At 39.3% G+C, this 25,596-nt stretch overlaps 1 protein-coding gene across 1 annotated transcript; it reads left to right on the forward strand.

Annotated features, from left to right (window-relative positions):
- Positions 1-748: 748 nt before the first annotated feature.
- On the forward strand, positions 749-25,331 carry paip1.L (poly(A) binding protein interacting protein 1 L homeolog). Its single transcript, XM_018266207.2, has 11 exons — positions 749-1,105; positions 7,557-7,720; positions 13,638-13,835; positions 15,722-15,834; positions 16,956-17,067; positions 18,043-18,168; positions 20,274-20,380; positions 20,489-20,606; positions 21,913-21,967; positions 23,314-23,407; positions 24,833-25,331. The coding sequence occupies exons 1-11, from the start codon at positions 847-849 to the stop codon at positions 24,933-24,935; spliced, it is 1,449 nt and encodes a 482-aa protein (XP_018121696.1). The 5' UTR covers positions 749-846; the 3' UTR covers positions 24,936-25,331.
- Positions 25,332-25,596: the final 265 nt, after the last annotated feature.

Consider the following 25,596-nt stretch of genomic DNA (forward strand, 5'->3'; position numbering starts at 1 on the left):
AGATAAGAAAATAAGTAATTTTAACAGTTTAGATAAGGAGAAATATTTTTAAATTCTTATAATGAACATGGTAATTACGGGGTGTGGCCACTAAAATGGGTGTGGTCAAAAAAATTGCTGCACTACATGCAGAACACATTTTTGTCCCTCTTTTTACTTCCAAAATGTTGGGAGGTATGCAAATAAATAGTAACATTTACTCATATAAGTGAAGGGAAATGTAGGAACTGCATTGAGAAACATGGGCTGGTATGAACAGAAGGGGCTGTATACCTGGGATGGGTATAGTAAGGCAAGGTGGTTTTAGGGGAAGGGACTGTATGTTAGTGTGTATAGGCTCTTGTGTATTATAAGGATATATAAGGGGAGGGAATATAAGGATGTCCCCATGCAGCCCACACGCTTGATTTAATTGCAAATAGAGGAATGCTGCTATTAATTAGGCCACTATTTGCCTTGCCTGCTCATATGGACTCAAAGAATGTATTAATCAGTGGCGCCTCTAGCAAATATTGTAAATAAGAGATCAGATCCCTGAGCTGACAGTCTCCGGAGCTGTTAGGAAATAACTCAGTGCTGCCCAATAACAGCAGCTGCACTTCTCTCCGCTGGCTGAATAGACGACCTCCGGACTGTAGGTGGCGCTCTACGTATATCGCGGTGGTGCAGAAGGAAGACGAGCTGTGTTTACTTTCATTTCTGGCTCCTCCGGGCAGCAGGTGGCGCTGACTTATTGGGTTTCGCCAATAACTTAATGTGTGACTGTGACAGGGGGCGGGTTAGAATTGTGATCGTTCGGGGCCCTGGGGGCTATTGCCGCTGGAGCACGGAGCTTGTTACAGCGCTATGTCTGATGGGTTTGAGCGGGCCCCTGGGGCCGGGAGGAGCAGAGGACGTGGGTCGGGAGGGGGGAGAGGTCGCGGGTGGGGAGTAGAAGCGGCGGAGGGAGGGAAAATACCGGCCTTCAGCGGGGCCTTGGGTGCTGGGGATGAGCCTGGGAGAGCCAAAGCCGTGGGGAGCCAACAACAGCAGCAACAACAGCAGCAGGAGCCACTAAGGCCGCCTCGCACTGGGCCGCCTGGAGGAGGAGGAGATGCAGGAGCAGGTAATTGTCTCTCTGTATGTGACGCAGAGGATCCTGGGAGTTGTGGTCCATCAATAGCTGAAGGCTGCAGGATGGACTTCACACACATTGCAGGAGGGAGGGGGATTCACAGTAATCTGGAGGAAGAGTTTTTTTTTATTGGTTTTAAAGTAGAACTAAATCTAAAATTAATGGTTATACCAATTTATTGGGTGCCCTCAGGGACTGTAATCGCTGACCTTGTACCCTGGGCTGGCACTTCTTTTCTTTTATACACTTGCATTGGCATTGTTAGTTTCTGCAGAGTGTGTCACAGCCATCTTCCCTGTGACCCGCCAATCCCCTCTGACTCTCAATACCTGTGACCCGCCCATCCCCCTGTAACCGCCCATCCCCAGTCACCCACCAATCCCCTCTGACTCTCAATACCTGTGGCCCGCCCATCCCCTGTTACCCTCAATACCCCGTGACCCACCAATCCCCTGTAACCGCCAATCCCCTGTGCCGTTCCACTGCAGTCATTGCAATCAAGTTCTTGACGGTTCTTGTGCCACCAGTGTTTTTATGTTTAGTTCTCCTTTAAGAATCCAGAATAAAAAAAAAGTCTGGACAAATTTGTTGGAACAGTGTAGAATTGTTGGAAGTTGGCATAAGGCTTATGGAGTTAATGACCATGTTTTATGTGATCTCCTCCAGTTCATAAACATGGAGTCCAATTGGGGTACATTGCGTTGCTCCAACTTCCTGATGTTAAAATAAAACACACATTTTGCTGTCGGGTGGCCTTTACAAAAACTGACATTTAGGTGCTTAAATGATTTTCTGGCGTAAATGAACATTTGACCTCCAATTTATGCCTTAAAGGGGTGGTTCACCTTTACGTTAACTTAAAGGGATCCTGTCATCAGAAAACATGTTTTTTCAAAAAGCATCAGTTAATAGTGCTACTCCAGCAGACTTCTGCACTGAAATCCATTTCTCAAAAGAGCAAACAGATTTTTTTTATATTCAAGTTTGAAATCTGACATGGGGCTAGACATTTTGTCAATTTCCCAGCTGCCCCTGGTCATGTGACTTGTGCCTGCACTTTAGGAGAGAAATGCTTTCTGGCAGGCTGCTGCTTTTCCTTCTCAATGTAACTGAATGTGTCTCAGTGGGACATGGGTTTTTACTATTGAGTGTTGTTCTTAGATCCACCAGGCAGTTGTTATCTGGTGTTAGGGAGCTGCTATCTGGTTACCTTCCCATTGTTCTTTTGTTTGGCTGCTGGGGGGGGAGGGGTGATATCAGTCCAACTTGCAGTACAGCAGTAAAGAGTGATTGAAGTTTATCAGAGCACAAGTCACATGACTTGGGGCAGCTGGGAAATTGACAAAATGTCTAGCCCCATGTCAGATTTCAAAATTGAATATAAAAATCTGTTTGCTCTTTTGAGAAATGGATTTCAGTGCAGAATTCTGCTGGAGCAGCACTATTAACTGATTCATTTTTTTTTCTTCCCATGACAGTATCCCTTTAAGTATGTTATAGAATTGCCAACTTTTCCAGTTGGTCTTCATTATTTTTTTTTTTAAATTCTTTGCCTCGTTCTTTTGACTCTTTCCAGCTTTCAAATGGGGGTCACTGACCCCATCTAAAAAACAAATGCTCTGTAATGCTACAAATTTGTTGTTATTGCTACTTTTTATTGTTATCGCTATTCTTCTTTCTGTTCAGGCCTCTCCTGTTCGTATTCTAGTCTCTGATTCAAACCAATGCATCATTCAAAATAGTGTAGGAGGGAGCACATAGTAAGCAGACTCTGCTGCAATATATTTTATTCGGATCACATGTTTCGGATCTGCATGGAGTGAAAAATGATCCATGCAGATCCGAAACATGTTGTGATCCGAATAAAATTTATTGCAGCAGAGTCTGCTTACTGTGTGCTCCATCCTACTTTATGTTGAATGATTACATGTTGGTCTACTGGTGTGGCCCTATTGGAAAGTGAGCACTTTACACAGGTGGAAGCAGTGGACTAAATCTATTGTATTATTCAAACCAATGCATGGTTGCTTGGGTAATTTGGACCATAGCAACCAGATTGCTGAAATTGCGAAATGGAGAGCTGCTGAATAAAAAGCTTAATAACTTGAAAACCACAAGTAATAAAAAATAAAAACCAATTGCTAATTGTGTACCACTAGCTACATCATACTAAAAGTTAATGCAAAAGTGAGCAACCCCCTTTAAAGCTACACTACAGAGATTACAATCCAGTGCCCCTGTGTTTATCCTGTCACTTTTTCTTGGCACCAGCCGTCATTGATTCCTCCTAATGTATATCTGCCAACCCTCCATCTGTCAGTATCCAATGTGTGCCCCTTGCTTCTGTCTTCCAGCATCTGCCCTCCGCTAACCCTTGGGTTTGATTAGTGTTTTGCTGCTTCCTAGAATAGTATGTTCTCATATTCAGTGTCTCGCTATTGGGAAATCAGTCATATGCCTTGCAAAGGGGAAGCTATGCCTAATGTTTAGCAATGAGAGAGTCTTTGTGCTTGTCTAGAACACTGTGGGCTGGATTAGTTAGGATATATATTGCCATATTTCTCTCATTAAAAATATTAACATTAAATTCAAATGTACAGAAGACTTATAATAGGCCAACATATATATATATATATATATATATATATATATATATATATATATATATATATATATATATATATATATATATATATATATATAGCCTATTTCATATATCCTATAATTCCAAAAAGCACTAGAATAAAGGGGAAGATGATTTCAATAACTACGGTTCCATAGTTTTACTTGGCAATAACATTGCAATGAGACATTTCTCAGGCAGAAAAAAAAAATACCCTCCTTTTATAAACATGCCATTTAGCTCTTTAGATTGGAATATTCTCGTGATCTAGGTGGCGAGCATGAATTTACACATAAGGACTTAAGATAACTGTTAGTATGATGTAGAGAATGATATTCTTAGACAATTTGCAGTTGGTTTTATTTTTTATTATTTGTGGTTTTTCAGTTATTTAGCTTTTTATTCAGCAGCTAGCTCTCCACTTTGCAATTTCAGCAACATGGTTGCTAGGATCCAAATTACCCTAGCAACCATGCACTGATTCGAATAAGAGACTGGCATATGAGAGGATCTGAATAGAAAGATGAGTAATCAAATGCAGCAATAACAATAAGGGGTCTATTTATCATGCTGTGTAAAAAGCGGAGTGAAGCATTCCCGGTGATGGTGCCCAGAGCAACCAATCAGCAACTCGATTTTTAGAAAAGAAAAGCAAAATCTGACTGGTTGCTATGAGCAACATCACCAGTAATGCTACACTCCCAGTCAAATTTTGCTGAGCATAGCTCCCATGCTCAGGGTCTGTGTATGCATCAGAAAGTTAAAGGGGTTGTTCACATTTGAGTTAACTGTTACTAAGATAAAGTAATTGGTGTTTTTTTGTTATTTAGCTTTTTATTCAACAGCTATCCAGTTTACAGTTTCTGCAGTCTTGTTGCTAGGGTTCAAGTTACCCTAACAACCATTCACTGATTTGAATAAGAGACTGGAATATGAATGGGAGAGGCCTGAATAGCAAGCTGAGCAATACAATATAGCAATTACAATACATTTGTAGCCTGTAGCATTTGTCTTGGGGTCAGCGACCCCCATTTGAAAGCTGGAAAGAGTCAGAAGATAACTAATTTAAAAACTGTAAAAAAGAAAAAATGAAGACCAAATTGAAAGTTGCTTAATGGGGTTGTTCACCTTCAAAACACTTTTTTTCAGTTGTCGTTTTCAGATTGTTCCCCATAAACAAATACTTTTTTTCACTTGCTTTCCATCTTTTATTTTTTACTGTTTTCCCAAAATGTAAGTTTAAATTTGAATGTTCCTGTCTCAGGTTTTTCATTCTGGCAGCTCAGTGATCGAGGAGCAGATTCTGAACTGTTACAATTTGCTACATTTAGTTGATACAATTAGTTGATACATTTCTTAGCAGTATCTGTGGAATATTAGGAACTATTGAATCAATTCTAATAGCTGCCTTTAAAGGAGAACTAAACCCCCAAACTAATGAAAACCCATACCCTCCATAGTCCCCACTCCTTGTTCCCCCCCGTACCCTAAAAATTAATATGGCTGAAAACACCATGTTTTATAGACTGAACTTATTGCAACAGCCTAAATTTTCAGCTTGTCAATAGCAGCAATGATCCAGGACTTCAAACTTGTCACAGGGGGTCACCATCTTGGAAAGTGTCTGTGACACTCACATGCTCAGTGGGCTCTGATTGGCTGTTGAGAAGCTAAGCTTAGGGCTCGTCACTAATTATCCAGCAGAAAATGAGGTTGGTCTGTAATATAAGCTGATGCTACAGGGCTGATTATTAAATTCTGATGCTAATTGCACTGGTTTCTGTGCTGCCATGTAGTAATTATCTGTATTAATTACTAATCAGCCTTATATTGTGACATTTCTATTCTATGTGTACTGTATATTGTGAGTGGGTCCCTAAGCTCAGTAAGTGACAGCAGCACAGAGCATGTGCAGTGAATCAGCAGAAAAGAAGATGGGGAGCTACTGGGGCATCTTTGGAGACACAGATCTTTACTGCTAAAGGGCTGTGGTTGCCTTGGGCTGGTACAGAAGCCCAAAACATAATGTACAACATTTCTAGACTATTTTTTTAGTTAAACTTTCCTTGTCCTTCAAAATTAGCCATTGTATATACTAAAAGTTAACTTAAATGTGAACCACAAAGCAATTTGTTTGTTTGCCTGCCTTTCTCCATGTGAAGCCTGTAAGAGACTGTTACATTGATTGGAAAATCCGGGCTGGTGACTTCATTCCGAAAATGTCAGACCACTCCACCCTCCCTTTTTTTTTATGTGTTCCGGTATTATTTGCATCAGTCAACCGATTGGCATAGCTGAGCACTTGGCATGCAGGACTTGCCAGTTGAAATGCACTGAGATTAGCCCTTTGTGTGGCATCTTTTGTCAACATTAAGTACTTGCAGGACCGGTGGCACAAACGAAAGTCTTTCAAACTTTCACTTTGGGAATTTAAAGAACTGTTTTAATCTGTAAAATTGATGTCTTGAATATAAAAATATGTTTGTATATAGATAGGTACAGTTATGGGATTTATTATTCAGAAAGCTCCAAGCTTGAAAAGAAGGCCATCTCCCGTAGACTCCATTTTCTCCATATAATAAAAATCTTAAAAATAATTATCTTTTTTTTCTCTGTAATAATAAAACAGTAGCTTGTACTTGATCCTTATTGCAGGCAAAACCAGCCTATTGTTTTTTTATTTAATGTTTTTACAGGATTTTCTTGTAGACTTAAGGTATGAAGATTCAAATTATGGATCTTTGGGAAAAGCCCAGGTCCTGAGCATTCTGGATAACCGGTCCCGTACTTGTATATAGATAATGTAATATGTACACTGCAGATATAATCAATGTACATTTTGGATATTAATTAAAAGTGATCTACACATTTCTCTACTTTGTATATCTGTTTTCTCTTGTGCATTCAAATGGGTGATTCACCTTTAAGTTAACTTTTAGTATGTTGTAGAATGACTACTTTTCAGTTGGCCTTCATTTTGGCTTTTTTTTTTTATAGTTTTTAAATTATTTGCCTTTTTCTGTTGACTCGTTCCAGATTTCAAATGGGTCATTGACCCCATATAAAAACAAATGCTCTTTAAGGCTACTGTTATTGCTACTTTTATTACTCCTCTTTCTATTCAAACCCTCTCCTGTTCATATTCCAGTCTCTTATTCAAATCAATGCATGGTTGCTAGGGGAATTGGAACCTTAGCACAGAGATTCCAGAAATTGCAAACGGGAGAGCGGCTGAATAAAAAGATAAATAACTCAAAAAACACAAATAATAAAAAATGAAAACAAATTGCAAATTCATTTTAGAATATGACTCTGTTCATACTAAAACTTAATTCAAAGGCCAACTGCCCCCTTTAAGGATATGGGTGTATTTCTTCACCCCCTGGGGCTCTGTTCCCATAAATTTGGACCTAAGCAACCAGATTGCAGAAACTGCAAACTGGAGAGCTGCTTAATAAAACGCTCAATAACTCAAAAAACACAAATAATAAAAAATGAAAACCAATTGCAAATTGTCTCAGAATATCACTCTCTACATCATACTTAACATGAATTTAAAGGCGAACAGACAATAAGCATTGTTGGTAAATCACTTTCTAAAGGGAATATAAAGCTTCACATCACTTTCCCATTGACTCAGTACATGTCTGTTTCTTATGTATATTCGTCCTACACAATGAGTTTTTCCCTTACTGACGTCCTTGGTACTCGCCTCCTAGTTTGTGTAGTTGTTTTGTTTGCCCTACTGTGTTGTGTCCTGGAATATAGTTGCTACTTCACAACTCAGCTGACCTTATTCATATTATCTTGGCTCTTTAGCACAGACAAGTCAGGAAAGGTCTTCACCACCGGCCCAGTTGTCTCCTCACACTTACTCAATGGCCGTATCCAAAGCACAGCCTGCAGATCCTGGGAGACTCCTCTCAAATCTGTCTGTGAATGCTGCCGAGTTCTACCCCTCAGGATATTCTGTAGAAGCCAATGTGAGTATCAAGCAAGGGACTTTTTTGGTGTTTGTCTTTTGTTTACTGCCTTCAAATGAATGAGAACAAAATCACCCAAAATCAGGTCTCAAAAAAGAAATACTCCATATCTCTCTCTCAATACGTCATTATTGCTGAGTTAAAGGGATTCTGTCATGATTTCGTTTTTATTTTTAAATAACACTGTTTACAGCGTAGATAAATCACTCTACCATGTAAAATTTCTTTCTTAACCCAACAAGTGTATTTTTTTTAGTTGTAATATTGGTGTGTAGGCGCCATCTCAGGTCATTTTGCCTGGTCATGTGCTTTCAGAAAGTTTTATTACTAAAAAGGAATTCAACTCCTTAACAAAAGATATATGCCCAGACACTCAAGGAGTAACGCTATAAATTTAATATTACATGGGCAACCCTTTTGAAATAAAAAAAATAAATAAATAACAAAAGTGGTATAAAGGTGATACCTTTATTGGCTAACTAATATAATCATAGCGAGCTTTCAGAACATTTAGTTCCTTTTTCAAGCCGATTACAATGAAGCTGTGGTCTTCTCTGATAGAAATATATATATATATATATATATATATATATATATATATATATATATACACAACATTCAGCTCATATGTCAAATGACCAACAAAAAGGAATATCAATCCATGTGTAAGGTGTCAAAGTCATTTAAGAGGGGATCTGCAAGAGACGAGCAGAGAAGGTACAAGATAATGTGGGTTAAAGAGGCTGAGTATAAATTAGGGCTGAATTATTGGAGTGTAAAATCCAAGGAATTCCATATGATCTCTAAGTCAACTTTACCTGCAGTTATAAATTTAATTCAAAGACGAAAAAGAAAAGAAACCTTGTTTGTGACTGTATGAAACTTCTTGCTTTCTATGCCTTATCTAGGATTTCTTCAGATATATGCTTCTCACACTTATAGTTACCACTTAAAATGTAACCTTATCAACTGTATAAACTTAATTGAAACACTGTTCATAATCTCAAGGATACTGGGGAATACTTGGTTACATCAATGTGTAATAGATACAAAATTACTTGTGTTTAATATAATTCAGGTATGGGACCTGTTCTCTAGAATGCTCGGGACCTGGGGTTTTCCGGATAACGGGTCTTAATGCCTTAAGTCTACTAGAAATTCATTTAAACATTAAATAAACCCAATAGGCTGGTTTTGCTTGCAATAAGGATTAATTGTATCTTAGTTGGGATCAAGTACAATGTACTGTTTTATTATTACAGAGAAAAAGGAACTCATTTTTAAGAATTTGGATTATTTGGATAAAATGGAGTCTATGGGAGACAGCCATTCCGTAATTCGGAGCATTCTGGATATCGGGTTTCCAGATAAGGGATCCTATACCTGTATATCGAAAAAAGAAACCAGCGTATTATGTATAAATATAAAGTACTGCGTGCTACAGTGCCCGTGTTTGTGTTCAAATTAATTAATCGCTGTCTTCTCAATTAGTTCATTATAGATTATTTATTCTAAAATCAATTCAGTCCGCCACCTTAATCAAGTGTTTTCAGAAAGAGCCAGCACTGCTGGAACTGCTTTCTGACAGGCTCTTGTTTCTCCTACTCAATGTAACTGAATGTGTCGCAGTGGGACCTGGATTTTACTATTGAGTGCTGTTCTTAGAGCTAACAGGGAGCTGTTATTTGGTTACCTTCCCATTGTTCTGCTGATGGGCTGCTGGGGGAGAAGGGAGGGTGGTGATATCACTCCAACTTGCATCACAACACTTAAGAGTGACTGAAGTTTATCAGAGAACAAATCACATGGCTGGGGGCAGCTGGGAAAGTGACAATATGTCTACCCCCATGTCAGATTTCAACATTAGATTTAAAAAAAAAAAAGCTGTTTGGTCTTTTGAAAAACGAATTTCAGTGCAGAAATCTGCTGGAGCAGCCCTATTAGATGATGTGTTTTGAAAAAAATGTCCCTTTAACAATCATTTACAAGCACCTCCGTTTTGAAATTTTGGAAGGGAGTGCGCCCCACTTTGGTGGTGGACCTCATTAGGATTGCCACCTTTTCCCTGTCCCAAAGGGGCAGTGTGTGTGACTTCACGGGGGCAGGTTGTGACATCACAGCGGCAGGGCAATTGGCCGACCCAGTACAGCTATTGGACCCGTTATCCAGAATGCTCTGGACCTGTAGTTTTCCATGTAAAGGATCTTTCTGTAATTTGGATCTTCATACCTTCAAGGGGAACTATCCGAAAATAAAAATGTAATATATGCTTCACCATACTGAAATTAGAAACTTTGTAAATACAATCAATTAAATATTCTGCATAATTTCTGAAATAATAAAGTTTATGTTCACTATCCCTCTCTCAGCATCTGTTTCTCTTCATTCTGTCTTCATGCAGGATTTGGGTCTCAGATGAATGATCCGATATATCTTTTAGGGGGGCTTCCTTTCCTAGCAGATGTACAGTATTAGGGATCCCTCAAATAACTGATTCCAGTATAAACAAAATCTAACAAAATAACTGCCTTTTGCAGTTATTAGTAGGGGCAGATTTATAAAGGGTCGAATTTTGAAGTGCAAAAAAACTTCGAAATTCGACCATCGAATAAGGTAGTTCGACATTTCGAAGTCGAAGGATTTTTAAAATCGTATGATGAAATCCTTCGAATCGAGTGATTCGAACGATTTAATCGTACGATCATACGATTTTACCAAAAACCCTTGATTTCTCAAAACTTGCCCAAACACTCAAGATGGGTTATAGGAGGTTCCCCATAGGCTAAACAGCAATTCGGCAGGTTTAAGATGGCGAAGTGTCGAAGTCAAACTTTTTTAAAGAGACAGTACTTTGATTTTTGAAGTCTAAGTTTTTGACTTCGAATTGAAGTCGAATTTGGCCTATTCGATGGTCGAAGTATCCAAAAATTACTTCAAAATTTTTGAAATTCAAAAATTCACTTCGACCCTTAGTAAATGTGCCCATGATGTCTGATGATTTTAATAGAGTGAGCTCAAATATATCTTCTAGGCAAAAAGAGCCCCCTGCAATATATAATGGATCTAACTGTCGATGAATATCTGAATATCTTGACACCCAACTCCTGAATGAAGAGCGAATGAAGAGAAACAGATGTTGAGACATGAAGGATAAGGATAAACATGATTTCAGAAACAGTAGAGAATATTTAATTGGTTATATTTAGAAAGTTTCTTATTTCATTATATTACATTTTTTTAAATTTTATATTAAATTTTGATTTTCCAGTTAACTTTTAAGTCTACTAGAAAATCACGTAAACATTAAATAAACCCAATAGGCTGGTTTTGCTTCCAATAAGGATTACCGTATATACCCGTGTATAAGCCGAGTTTTTCAGCATCCAAAATGTGCTGAAAAAGTCTACCTGGGCTTATACTCGGGTCAGCGGTACCCGACCGAGTAGCTGAGATTGCAGTCACTTTTAATCATTCCTATACCAACAGTACACTTGGGGAGAGACTGCAATATCCCACAATGCCCTCTGTTGGTTATATGAAAGAATAACAGTGACTGCAATATCACACAGCGCCATCTGTTGGTTGTATGAAAGATTAACAGTGACTGCAATATCACACAGCGCCATCTGTTGGTTGTATGAAAGAATAACAGTAACTGCAATATCACACAGCGCCATCTGTTGGTTGTATGAAAGAATAACAGTGACTGCAATATCACACAGCGCCCTCTGTTGGTTATATGAAAGATTAACAGTGACTGCAATATCACACAGCGCCCTCTGTTGGTTATATGAAAGAATAACAGTGACTGCAATATCACACAGCACCCTCTGTTGGTTATACGAAAGATTAACAGTGATGGCGATATCACACAGCACCCTCTGCACATGGTAGTGGGACAGTGGGACAATGCACACAGTAATCCGTTTGGCAATTCTCTGTCACCATCAACTTTGCAAAGAAGTCCGGTTGATCGCTGGGGGGGGGTCGCTTTGGCAGAATGTGCGCTGCTGGGAGACAGGGCTCTAGTTGTGTCTAGGCTTATACTAGAGTCAATAAGTTTTCCCAGTTTTCGTAGGTAAAATTAGGTACCTCGGCTTATACTCGGGTCGGCTTATACTCGAGTATATACGGTAATTATAATTTAGTTGGGATCAAGTACAAGGTACTGTTTTGTTATTACAGAGAAAAAGGAAATAATTTTTTAAAATTTTAAATTATTTGGATAAAATGGAGTCTGTGGGAGACAGCCTTTCTGTAATTTGGAGATTTCCGGATAATGGGTTTCTGGAAAACGGATCCCTTACCTGTAAGCCCAGCTGAGCCCTAAGGTGACAGATTGGCAGGATTCCTGGTGCTGGCTCACTGTGCTGCCGGATAAGCAACACACCTATAGGAGGGATATCACAACAAGGTTAGTGCTAGGTAGTATGCCTACATGCACATATAAGTGAATAATGTAAATAAACATAGCCGACAGAGTAAATATGGAAATGCAAATAGTCCCAGCGTACTGTATTGCAAATCTTGTAGATGACAAGGGAAATTGTATTATCTGCGGGATGGCAATTAGTATTCACTCGGGGGCACCAAACCAATGCTTGCTTTTTATCTCGGCCCATGTTTCCCTTCTATAAAACACACCAGCCTCTGGTTCTTTTTCATACCTCCATCTTCAGTCATTTCCCAGACAGTGGCATAGCTAGTTGGGAGCAGACAGGCCCATTCCAGACCACACACAGGGCTGCCATCAGGGGGGGGACAGGGGGTACAAGTGTACAGTGTAGGACTGGGATGCCAAGGGCCCACCAGAAAACCTTAGACTGTGGGCCCACTTTCCAAACTATTATTCCTCCTCTCCTCACTCAACCTCTTTATTCTCCTAGTCGTTTATATATTATTATTTCATTCTTCCATTATTAAGGATTTTTTCCCATAAAGAAATAAGGAATGACCATGAAATTGGCCACATAGTTAAAAGGAAAAGGGCCCACTGACACCTGGGCCCACCGGGAGTTTTCCTGGTATCCAGGCGGGCCAGTCCGACACTGCAAGTGTACCGGGCGCAGGCCTGAAGGGAGGCCTAGCAGTGCTGAACTATTCGAAAGAGCCGAGTCCCCCTTGACAGCGCCAAAACCGGCGCCGCCTCCTTCCGAAGTCCCGAACAACTGGAAGTTCCGCAAGCGGCGAAAAGACCCGAAGTCATGAAATTAGCGAAATTGAAGTCCTGAAGCGGCGAAAAGACCCAAAGTCACTAAAGGAGGCAAAGTTGAAGTACTGAAGCCACAAGTTCAATTCTACTTAACACCAATGTGTGTGTCTTTTTTTTTTTTTAATCCCCTGGCCACCAATGTATTATTTTAATACTCTATAGGCCCCTGGCACCAATGTTTTTTTTAAAAAAAATATTCTTTGGGGCCCCAGTTTTTTTTTTACTTGTAAGGGGGGCCCTGGTCCCCTATAGCTTAATATAACTTGTGTATGTGGGGGGGTTACCTTTTTTTGGCGCTGATGTCTGTGTGGTCTTTTAACTGTTATGTGAAGTGGGCAGGATCTGGGGTGGGGCTTGGGCCAGGGTGGGCGGGTCCCAGGGGGAATTAGGGAAACATCCGTTATCTGGAAAGCCACAGGTCCCTGGCATTCTGGATAATAGGTCCCATACCTTTATCACATTCCTTATCCTTTAAACTAAATATAACATTTCAAATATATTTCACGGATGAAAGGGGTTAATGCAATAACAAGCACAATGTTTGCCTTGGTATTTCATTTCAACCAATCAACATGTACTGTTTGCAGCAATTTATCCATGAAAGCTTACATCTGATAGGTTGCTATGTGTAACCCAATTTGTCATTGATTTAGTTGGTTGAATATATGTTTTTCATAAAATAAGGTATTCCTTCTTGTTTTGTAGAACTGTGTTGAAGAGAACGGCTGCTGTCCAGTGCTTCCTGAGGCGACACTTGCAGAGTACGTGCAAGACTTTTTAAACCATTTAACTGAGCAGCCTGGAAGTTTTGAGGCAGAAATCTTCCCCTTCTCCGATGTACTGATTAACTGTGTTACTACAGATGAGTTGTTACAAGAACTCGTTGAACTTATTTACCAGCAGGTAATGACTTATTATCTTGTAATCCATATCATTCCATATCTTAACCATTTATCGCAGTTTGTCTATAACTCGTATTTCTGTTTATGTCTAATATTTAAAGGGGACACAGTGGGGGTCATTTATCAACACTGGGCAATTTTGCCCATGGGCAGTTACCCATAGCAACCAATCGGTGATTAGCTTTTTAAAGCCAGCTGCAAGTAGAACAAGGAATGCAACAATTTGATTGGTTGCCATGGGATACTGCCCATGAGCAAATTTGCCCAGTGTTGATAAATGAGCCCCAGTGTTGATAAATGAGCCCCAGTGTTGTTTCATTCCCAAAGGGTTATTGAATCTTACAAATCAGACAGTTATTGGTTTAGAGGTGTCAGGATCACTTTATAAACCTAAAGGATATTATTTTTCATGCAATTCATAATTTTTTAGCCTATATCTGTTTGATATACAGTAGAACCCCCCCCCCCACACTATTTTACGTTTTTTCAGGGGACCAGGAAAATATTATGTAAAATTCAGGAAAATGTAAAATCAGGGAAATGTGTTAAAGTAACTTTTTCTTCAAGTACTGAAAGGATATAAGCACAGGAGTCAGTTTTACTTTGAGATACAATATTTACTGTGTTAATAACAAGGGTTAAGCATTTCAGTGTTAATGTTACACTATGGGGGGCATGTGCAAGACTGTCAGTCACATACACAACCTAAAGCAATAAGTGATTGGTGCAGGACTGTATAAGGGGCAGACTCATTGGAATTGACCATTTACAGGCAAAACCATGGCAAAATATATATCTGTTCGTATTTTAAACCTCTTTATTTCACAAATAATTCATAGAGGGGGGGAAAAAAGCAGTTTATGGGAACATCAGGGTAAAATTTTGCTTTAAAATCCGGGAAAACATTACTTAAACTTAAAGGAGAAGGAAAGGCTAAAATTAAGTAAGCTTTATCAGAAAGGTCTATATAAATACACCAGGAAACCCTCAAAGTAATACTACTCTGAGTTCTCTGTCAAAAGAAACACCACATTTCTTTCCTTCTATTGTGTACTCATGGGCTTCTGTATCAGACTTCCTGTTTTCATCTTAAACCTCCAGGGCTAGGGCTTGAGCATGCTCAGTTTGCACCTCTCTCTCCCCCCCCTCCCTTTTCTGCTGTAATCTGAGCCCAGAGCTATGAGTGAGAGGAGAGGGCTTCAGACAGGCAGTGATGTTACACCAAGCTAATATGGCAGCTGCTATCCTAAACCAACAGAGAGAGCTTCTAGAGCTGTTTACTCAGGTATGGTAAAGCATTCTACAGAATAAATAGTGTTATAGCTTGTACTATTGTGGATAATCTATTGGCAATAAAAGGTTTTGGTACCTTTCCTTCTCCTTTAAAAACAGGGAAACGGGGTCAGACTGGGGGGCCCGCCGGGACTTGCTGTCCAGGGCCCCTCTCCGGACCCCATGGCCCCCCTATCGCGATGCCGCACAAAGCTGCACATTCGCATAAGAAGCGCATGATGCGCACGCGGAGCTGCACGGAGCGCATATGCACACAGAGCCGCACAGAGTTGTGCGGCACCCGAAATTGGTTTTTATTTTAGGACCAGGAGATCAGGAGAGGGGGTCTGGCCAGGTGGCGGCCCATCTGTTTTTTTCCTGGTATCCCGCCAGCCAGTCCGACCCTGCAGGGAAATGCACCCATTGAAATGCATTGTAAATTGGTACAACCACAAATAAAAAATTGAAAATGGGGGTAAACTTACAATCAGGGCACTTAAAATCAAGGCTTCACTGTACATGTATAATTTATTCTAGAAACCAACAGCAACTGAAACTGTGTATGATGTTGCAGCATTGGGAATGCGTGTTTTATTGTAATTTTCTATCGATTAGGCCACTTCTGTTCCAAACTTCTCTTACACGGGAGCACGACTGTGCAATTACCTGTCAAATAATCTGCACATTAACCCACGGAACCAGAACTTCAGGCAATTATTACTGAAGAGGTATGTGAGAATGCATGCTTACAGATGTATATGACATACCATTATGCATAAGCATACGATCACTTTTCCCACCTGCAACTATCTTAACACTTGAACTGCCTTATCTTTAATATGTGCTATATATTGTATTTTGAAGAGACCTTGCTGTACAAGGTGCATTTATAGTCAGATGGGATACAAGGGGGGAAAGGGTGGTTTTAAAGAGGTTGTTCACATTTAAATTAAATTTTAGGATAATGTGGAGCAGGGTTCCCCAACTTTATTTACCAGTGAGCCACATTCAAATGTAAAAAGATTTGGGGAGCAACACAAGCATGAAAAAGTCCATTGGGGGGTAACAAATAAGTGCTGTGATTGGCTATTTGGTAGCCCCTATGTGGACTGGCAGCCTGCAGGAGGCTCTTCTTGGCACCATACTTAGTTTTATGCAATTAAACTTGTTTCCAAGACTATTTCAGGATACTGGGAGCAACATCCAAGGGGTTGGAGAGCAACACGTTGCTCTTCTTGGCACCATACTTAGTTTTATGCAATTAAAACTTGTTTCCAAGACTATTTCAGGATACTGGGAGCAACATCCAAGGGGTTGGTTGGGGATCACTGATGTAGAGAGTGGTATTCTGAGGCACAGGGGCTCATTTATAAACACTGGGCAACTTTGCTCCTTGGCAGTAGATCCATAGCAACCAATCCGATGTTTGCTTTCAGTGTTCACCATGCAGCTGACTGCAAAAAGCTAATAACTGTTTCTTATGGGTTACTGCCCTGGTGCAAATTTGCCCATGTTTATAAATGAACCCCAATATAGCAGTTAGTATTCATTTGTTTTTTAGTTATTTAACTTTTTATTCAGCAGCTCTCCAGTTTACACTTTCAACAATCTTGTTGCTAGGGTCCAAATTACCCTAGCAACCATGCATTGATTTAAATAAGAGACGGGAATATGAATAGGAGAGGCCCTTAATATAATGATGACTTCTAGTTATTGCTACTTTTTATTACTTTGTAGCCTTACAGAGCATTTGTTTTTACAGGGGGTCTCTACCCCAATTTGAAAGCTGGGAAGATTCAGAAGAAGCCAAGCACACTGACATAAGCTCTTTATTTTTCCTATTTTGCAGGTGTCAAAAAGAATTTGATAAAAGGGATCAGGCAGCAAAGGGTGATGGTGCCACCAGAAAGCAATTCCATGCCTTTGTACTCTTCCTGGGAGAGCTCTATCTCAATCTGGAGGTAACACTCTATGAAGTTACATGAACCTTGGGAAGGGAACATTTCAGTTTGCCCATTCATGCCATGTGCTTTGAAATAGAATGAATGATAGGTGTTGTACTACAGCTTTAAAATAGCCAAACAGAAGCTGGAACTTCGTGCCTGGCTGGGAACACATTTAGAGGCACATTTATTAGAGGCTGAATTTCGAATGTATGTGAGTTTTTAAAAACTCCCCTAAACTCCCATAAAATCGAAATTTATGTAAGAAATCTAATTTTTTAAATGGAATGGAATGGAATCGACCCGAAAACTTGAATCGAATTTAATAGGAATTTTGAAAACTCAATTCGAGTGTGTTCTAAAAAAAAACTCGAATGTCAGGAAGGCTGCAAACAACTTGAAATTGGTCCCTTGGCTTCTCCCATCGACATAAACAGCAAGTCGGCAGGTTTTAGATGGCGAATAGTTGAATTTGAGTTCTTAAAGAGCCAGAGTATGATATATCTCAAAAAGCAAATTCAATTTTTTTTTTTTTTTTTTAAAAACTTGAATTGAATTTATAGAACTCCCTAGTTGAATTTGACAGTTTTGACCATAAAAGATTTTGAATTTTGAAAAAAGTTATATAACTCCAAACCAGGAGTTATATAACTGATATGCGGACTATTTATCTGTGTAACATTTTAGCACTTTGGGGCCTCACTTGAGACCATTCCCATAATGCAATGGAAAAGGTAAGAATTCTATATACAGTATTTATAAATGCAAAGGCAGTGAAAGCACAATTACAAGTTTCTTGACACCCGAATCGTTAAGATTCCTAACTTGTGCGTTTCCAAAAAAAAAAAAAAATGGAAAACCCCAGGCCCTCCATTTGTCTTTCAAGAATCTTCTAAAATTGGATATGGCTGTAGATATATTCTCACTGGTCTGTACATATAATACATATCACTGTGTGTAGTTGTACTTCCATTTTCTTGTTCTTCACTCTAGATCAAGGGAGCAAAAGGCCAAGTAACTCGGGCTGCAATTCTGCAAAGTGGCCTCCAAGAACTACTGAATTCTCTGTTCTCTAATCCAGTGGATGATAACCTGATGTGTGCAGTCAAACTACTGAAGGTGCAGTTATCTTTTATTTGTTGGGCTACTGCGGGGGTCCCCAAACTTTGTCTCCTGTGAACCACATTCAGATGTAAAAAAAGAGAGAAGAGCAACGTAAGCATGCTAAAAGTTCCTGGGGCTGCTTAATATGGACTGTGATTGGCTATTGCTTGCCCCTATGTGGACTGGCGAGGAGCCTACAAGGTCGAATTTCGGATTCATGTGAGTTTTTAAAAACTCCCCTGAACTATCATAAATTTGAAATTCGACATGTAATCATAAAATCCAATTTTTTAAACTCAGATGAAAACTCAGACCTGAAAACTTGAATCAAATTCGAATGGAATTCGATTTGAGTTTTAAAAACTAGATTCAAGTTTTTTCTCAGAAAAAAAACTTGAATGTCAGGAAGGCTGCAAACAACTCAGAATTGATCCCTGGACGTCTTTTATTGACTTAAACAGCAATTCAGCAGGTTTTAGGTGGAGAATAGTCGTATTTGAGTTCTTAAAGGGCCAGAGTATGATAAATATCAAAAATCAAATTCAATTTTTTTTAAAAAAAAACTTGAATCGAATAATCTAGATTTGACAGTTTTGACCATAATCAATTTCGAAAAAGGCAAATAATGCAGAAACTATAAAAAATAATTAACGAAGACCAATTAGAAAGTTGCTTAGAATTGACCATTCTATACTAAAAGTTAACTTGAAGGTGAACCACCCATTTAATTGTTCTTCCTTCCCCAATGTCCATTATGATTTGCTATTGTTCCTCCTTGCTGGGCTGAATGGACGTGCATGCAAATACAGAGGGTTGGGAGGTCTGACTTTGACATCAAAGCTGCCCTGTGCTGCTGGTACATTGAGTGGAGTTACACAGGTATTGGATGCCTTATTTGGGAACCCCTTATCCAGAAAGCACTGAAATACATGAAGGTTATCTCCCATAGCGGAAAAGGCACTCACAGATCCCACAAAACTGAAAACTTTATTTTATGGCAAAAAAATAGATGAATACATAGCCTTACACGTTTTGTGCTGTCCGGTACTTAATCATAGGCTTGAACCATTTATCTCCCATATAGAAAACATTAAACACAAATAATGCTGCAAATCGGGGGAAAGCCCCTATTGTTTATTGTGTCAAACAAAAGAAACACAACCAGGGTGCCACCCCCCCCCCCTTATACTGCTGTAGCACTGGTAACTAAGGAGAGGGTGTGTGTGTGTGTTGTACCCATTCTCACATAGTGCTCATTTTAAGCAAATAATGAAAGTTTTTAGACTGATTTCCTTTTTTTAATTGTAAGCTCTTGTGAGCAAGGCCCTCTCATTCCACTTTTATTCTGTAACCCTTGTTCGTTTACTTGTGAGACCCCTGTTTGTTATTAATTAAAAAGGGGAACTATCGCGAAAATGAAAATTTAATATAAGCTTCCTCATACTGAAGTAAGAAACTTTATGAATACAATCGATTAAATATTCTTCATTGTTTCTGAAATAATCAAGGTTTATGTTCACTATTCCTCTCTCAGCATCTGTTTCTCTTCATTCTGTCTTCATGCAGCAGTTGGGTGTCAAATGAATGATCCAATATATCTCATAGGGGATAGGCTTCCTTTCCTAGCAGATGTATTAGACTTCACTCAAATTACTGATTCCAGTACAAATAAAATCTAACAAAATAAATGCCTTTTGCACAAATTCTGCATGTAGAGAGACATGATGTCTGGTTATTTTAATAGAGTGAGCTCTAATACATCTTCTAGGCAAAAGGAGCCCCCCTATAAGATATATTGGATCTAACTGTCCATGATTATCTGACGCCCAACTGTTTCATGAAGCCAGAATGAAGAGAAACAGATGCTGAGAGAGGAATAGTGAAGATAAACTTGATTATTTTAGAAACGGTACAGAATTTTTAATTGATTGTATTTAGAAAGTTTCTTATTTCAATATGCTGAAGCTAATGTTAAATTTTAATTTTCGCAATAGTTCTCCTTTAATGTAAAGTCGCGTGTACCGTAACTTGCTGACACTGTACATATATAAATGATGATGTGTTTCCATTAGTGTAGACTCATGTTATAATTTAGATGCATCTCTCTCCCTCTCTTGCAGTTAACAGGGTCCATTTTAGAAGATGCTTGGAAAGAAAAAGGGTTGTCGTGTATGGACCAAGTGATGCAGAGGATGAAGAATGTGGTTCTGGATGCAAACTGTAGCAGGTTGGAAAGGGCAAATTTCTCATCACATTATATTCAAAAACTAGGGTTGGTGTTCGGGAAATTGCCTCCTGAGATGTCTGAAGCTCCATGTTTTGTCCTCCCCACTAGAGATGTAAAGCAGATGCTCTTGAAACTGGTGGAATTGCGTTCAAGTAACTGGGGCAGGGTCCATGCTGCTTCCACCTTCAAAGAAGCCACTCCAGAAAATGATCCCAACTATTTCATGGTAGGATTTCAACTGTTGCCATAATCCAGCCTGAGCCATGCTGGGAGTCTTTTAATTCTCAAACTCTCTGTTGGAATTCTGATTTGTTAAACTGTTTGAGGGCATTTTGAGCTGAATTTGGGCTTTCCTTTGAATACATCCATAACATTTGTTTTCTAACATGCAGGCAACTCCCAAGTAGAGCAAACACCAGCAGATATGCATTAGTTTTGTTCAACCAAGGGGTAAGGATAGTTGATTCAAAGAGAACAGCATAACTAGAAGATGATGGCTCATATTTTTAGAGGTTTTCATTATTCATGTATTCCACTTTAATAGCTTGCTTAGACTTTTACTTATGCTAATTGTCATACAATGTCAACTGAGGAATCTGCTTTTTTTTCCCCCTAAACTGTCCCTATACCCTCACAACCTCAGAGTAAAGGGCTGCCATCAAAATATTGTTCTCTTTTATCTTCTTCAGTGAGGCCTCATAAATCCTTAAAATCAGCATAAATAGAATGCAAAATTGCTGAGTGCTTTTCTAAAGGGTCATGATTTTTATGTTTTTTATTTCTAAATGACACTGTTTACATTGCAAATAATTATATATATATATATATATATATATATATATATATATATATATATATATATTTACTTTTTTTATGTATTTATTTTGTAAAATTGGTGTGTAGGCAGCCATATCCGGGTATTGTGCCTGGTTATGTGTTTTCAGAAAGAGCCAGCACTTCATGATGGAACTGCTTTCAGATAGATAATAGTTTCTCTTGCTCAATGTAACTGGTGTCACAGTGGGACCTGTTTTTTTACTATTGAGTGCTGTTCTTATATCTACCAGGGAGCTGTTATCTGGTTTCCCATTGTTCTGTTGATAGGCTGCTGGGGGTGGTAAAGGGAGGGGGTGATATCGCTCCAACTTGCAGTGCAGCAGTAAAGAGTGACTGAAGTCACATGACTGAGGGCACCTGAGAAACCGACATGTCTAGCCCCATGTCAGATTTCAAAATTAGATATTAAAAAAAAATCTGTTTGCTCTTTTGAAAAACTGATTTCATTGCAAAAGTCTGCTGGAGCAGCACTATTAACTGATGAGATTTTCACGTGACGCAATTGTATGACATTTGGAAAACTGACCAACAGGTGGCGCTGTCACAAAACTCATTTTATTAGCTGTTGACATGTTTCTTAATATGTTGGAATCTTGAAATAAAGAAACTCTCTATAGGCTTTTAGTAAAAACGAATACAAAATGTCTCTCTTGGAACCTGCCGCCATGCTTTCCCATTCTCTCTGTGATTTACAGAATGAACCAACATTTTACACATCTGAAGGAGTCCCCTTTACTGCAGCAGATCCAGGTAAGATAACACAGGGTTTCATCTTTGCCCCATTAGAATTCAGTTTAGATTATGTCAAGGTGAATATGCAGATGCTTCCTGGTGGCTAAGAAGTTAGTGGGAACTCTAACCTTTACTACAATAGTGGGGAGTGCCAACATCCACAATTTAAAGGGGAACTAAAGTGTAAAATAGAATAAGGCTAGAAATGCTGTGTTTTGTATACTAAACAAAAACATGAAACCAGAAGCCTAATCAAACAAATGATTTATGCTTTCAAAGTTGGACACAGGGGGTCACCATCTTGTAACTTTGTTAAACATCTTTGCAAGACCAAGACTGTGCACATGCTCAATGTGGTCTGGGCTGCTGTTTAGAGATCGTCATAAATTATCACAAATTATTAAAGTCAAATAATATCTGCCAGAAGCCGATACAGCAAGACTGATTAATAATCAGAATATACAGACTGCACTGGGTCCTGTGTTGTCATGTGATCTAATGTGGATTTTATAGTTTTTGTATTGTTTAATACAAACTTTCTCCAACTCTGCAGAACCAAATCGAATCCCAGTTTATCTGTTTAAATCTGGCTCCATGATCTTTGTCCCTGCAGCTGGTGATGAAAACATTAAAGAGGATGTAAAGGCAAAAATAAAATCCCATTTTTACTTTATTAACTGAAAAAGAAACCTATCCCCAATATACTTCAATTAAAAAATCTGTACAGTTTTTATAAGAAACCTGACTGTATTTAGGGAAACAATCGTACTTTCAAACCTTACTTCCCTGACCTCGAGCAGCTTTGTTTGTTTCCCTGTAGAGAAGCCGGCGACTGTGTAGAGATTCATATCCGCAGCAGTCAGAGCAAGTAAATGAAGGGGCAATTTTACTGCCTACAGTCCGGTATCTTAATTTAATTAAAGAATATTGGAGATTGGTTTCTTTTTCTTTAAAGAAAGTAAAAATGGGATTTTATTTTTTTGCTTTTACATCCCTTTACAGCTAATCACTGTGCCTTGGTTTTTTTGTGTTGGTTCTGACAAACCACAAAGGCCGCGGCCTAGAGCAGTAAAATCCGAGGGGCAGAATGCCGCATCTCCACTGGGGACTGGGTGGGAGACTTTGAATTTCCCGCCTGCCCAGTCCCCAATTACTCTGGGCCAGAAGAAGCCAAGTGGGGGAACTGCGAGCGGCAAATTGGTGAGGGGGGTGTGAGCAGTGAACATGTGAGTTTGCGAAAGGGGGTGTTAGAGGTGAAGTATTTTTAAATCCAGCCCTAGGTTCTTCCAATCTATGAATATGGAGTAAGAAGTAACTGGTGCCCATAAAGCCCAATAATGTGACTCCCTCATCCCTTCCTTCAGATTACCAGGAAAAGTACCAGGAGCTTATGGACCGGGAAGATTTCTTTCGGGATTATGATGAAAATGGAACAGACTTTTCCGGTGGAGGAGACCCGTATGTTGACTTTTTTTTTTTTTCTCTCTCTCTTCCCACTCCACTCTGTAATATATCTTTTATATTGGGTATTATCCACCCCCTCTGAGGCAAATTGGAGAGGCTTCAAATGGGTTTTATGCCTTTCTCTGGATCAACTGGCAGTTAGGCAGGTTATATACAGACTTAAGGTTGAACTTGATGGGTGTGTGTCATTTTTCAACCTAACTTACTGTGTATTACAAAAAGTCTCTTATGAACAAATGTGTGTAGTGACGGATCCGAAGAAAATTCACTGGCACACAGGTACTGCTAGCAGGGTAAACCCTTGCTGATTTATTAAATGGTTTGCAGCCAGGGATTATCCTAATTGAAGGCCAGGGTGTGTGAGTGCAACTCGATTATTTTCCAAATGTGTGTAGTGCCCTTTTAAAGGAGACCTGTCACCCTATAAAATAATTTCAAATTATTTTTTATCATGTTAGTTGAGCAAAATAAAACTTACACTACATTTTATTATTTAAATGTTGTTTCCTTCAGTCTTGAAATTAAACAATAACAGCACGAAGCCAGGAGCCATTTTGTGGACACTGTATCACCCCAAAATCATGTGTATGCACCCGAATGGTGGGCCTAATGCCCATACACATTGTCCTACACAATTATAGAGTGTGAGGAGGGCAGTGAATGTGGGAGGGCTATGACATCCAGGAATTACTGAATGGAAAGTGAAAGTAAGTGGCTGCCCCACCTTTATGCCTGAGGCATAGAGGCGGGGCAGATATTTGATTGACAGCTCAGATATTTAAACGCCTTTAGAACAAGTATGGATGCTTTAATGAAAAAAACAATATGGGTTCCATGTTTAATTTGCAAATGACTTTTATTATACAGCTTTTCATGTGTAGGTGACAGGTCCACTTTAAGAAATATATGCAATATTCCAGTAGTTTTAGGACTACTTGGACGTTCAGATTTTAATTACTGTGTGTGGTATGACGATGTCCCTTTAACTGATTCCCTACTTATTAGGGATGCACTGAATACAGGATTCAGTTCTAGATTCAGCCTTTTTCAGTATGATTCGTATTCTGGCGAATCCTTGTGGTTGGCCAAACTGAATCTAAATCCTAATTTGCATATGTAAATTATGGGCGGGATGGGAAATCACGTGACCCAAAACAAAGAAGCAAAACAATGTTCTCCACCTTTTCCCTTTCCCACCCCCTAATTTGCATATGTAAATTAGGATTCTGTTCGGTATTCGGCCGAGTTTTTCTCGAAGGATTAAGCCGAATCCCAAATAGTGAATTCGGTGCATCCCTACTGCTAATCTCTCTGATCCCTGGTCAGTAATTAGTATTTGCACTTAATGTTTTATATATGTAAAGGTCTAGCGCCTTTTTATCTCAGTGTATACATTTTAATGGCGGTTGCTTATTTCAGGTACTTTGAAGATTATGATGATGACGATGATGAGATGGATCCTGAAATGGAAGAGGCCTATGAGAAGTTCTGCTTGGAGTCAGAACGTAAGAAGAAACAGTGAAGCTTTAGGCATGCCTTAGTCACCCTGTAGGCCAGGGACATCATCCTCTCCGCCATGTTGTAGTGTTGAACTACAGCTCCCCCCCCTCCCCAGTGGCAGGCGAAAGAAGCTGCACGCTGTGGGCCATAATAGCCGAAAGCCCCACGGGGGGGCATCTCTGGTATGATGTTTAGCAAACAGGGGCAACATCTCATTATTAAACCAAATTTCTAAGGATAAAGCATTCAGTTTGTGCAAACGCTCTCTGTTCAACCGAATGCCGCCCGTTGTAAACGGATAACCCTGTAAGTTACAATGAAAGTTTGTGTATATATTAGTTTATTTTATGTACAGATAAAGAGAAGAAAAAAAAAGTGAGATGCGTTTTTGGCTGCAATAAAAATTTCATTTCAAGGATGTTTTGTGTTGAGAGAAACCTATGCTAACCAGCTAACTATAACCAGCTAACTATAACCAGCTAACTAACCGGAGTCCATTCAACTAATCCCATGCATTTCACAGAAGCAGCCTGGGTTTGCTCAACAGTTTGCTGGTGACTTGGTTTATTCATCTGATTTATTTAGGGATGCACGGAATCCAGGATTCGGTTCGGGATTCGGCCTTTTTCAGCAGGATTCGTTTTCGGCCAAATCCTTCTGCCCGGGCGAACAGAATCTTAATT

Source organism: Xenopus laevis, chromosome 1L (assembly GCF_017654675.1).
Source record: "Xenopus laevis strain J_2021 chromosome 1L, Xenopus_laevis_v10.1, whole genome shotgun sequence".
Lineage (NCBI taxonomy): Eukaryota > Metazoa > Chordata > Amphibia > Anura > Pipidae > Xenopus > Xenopus laevis.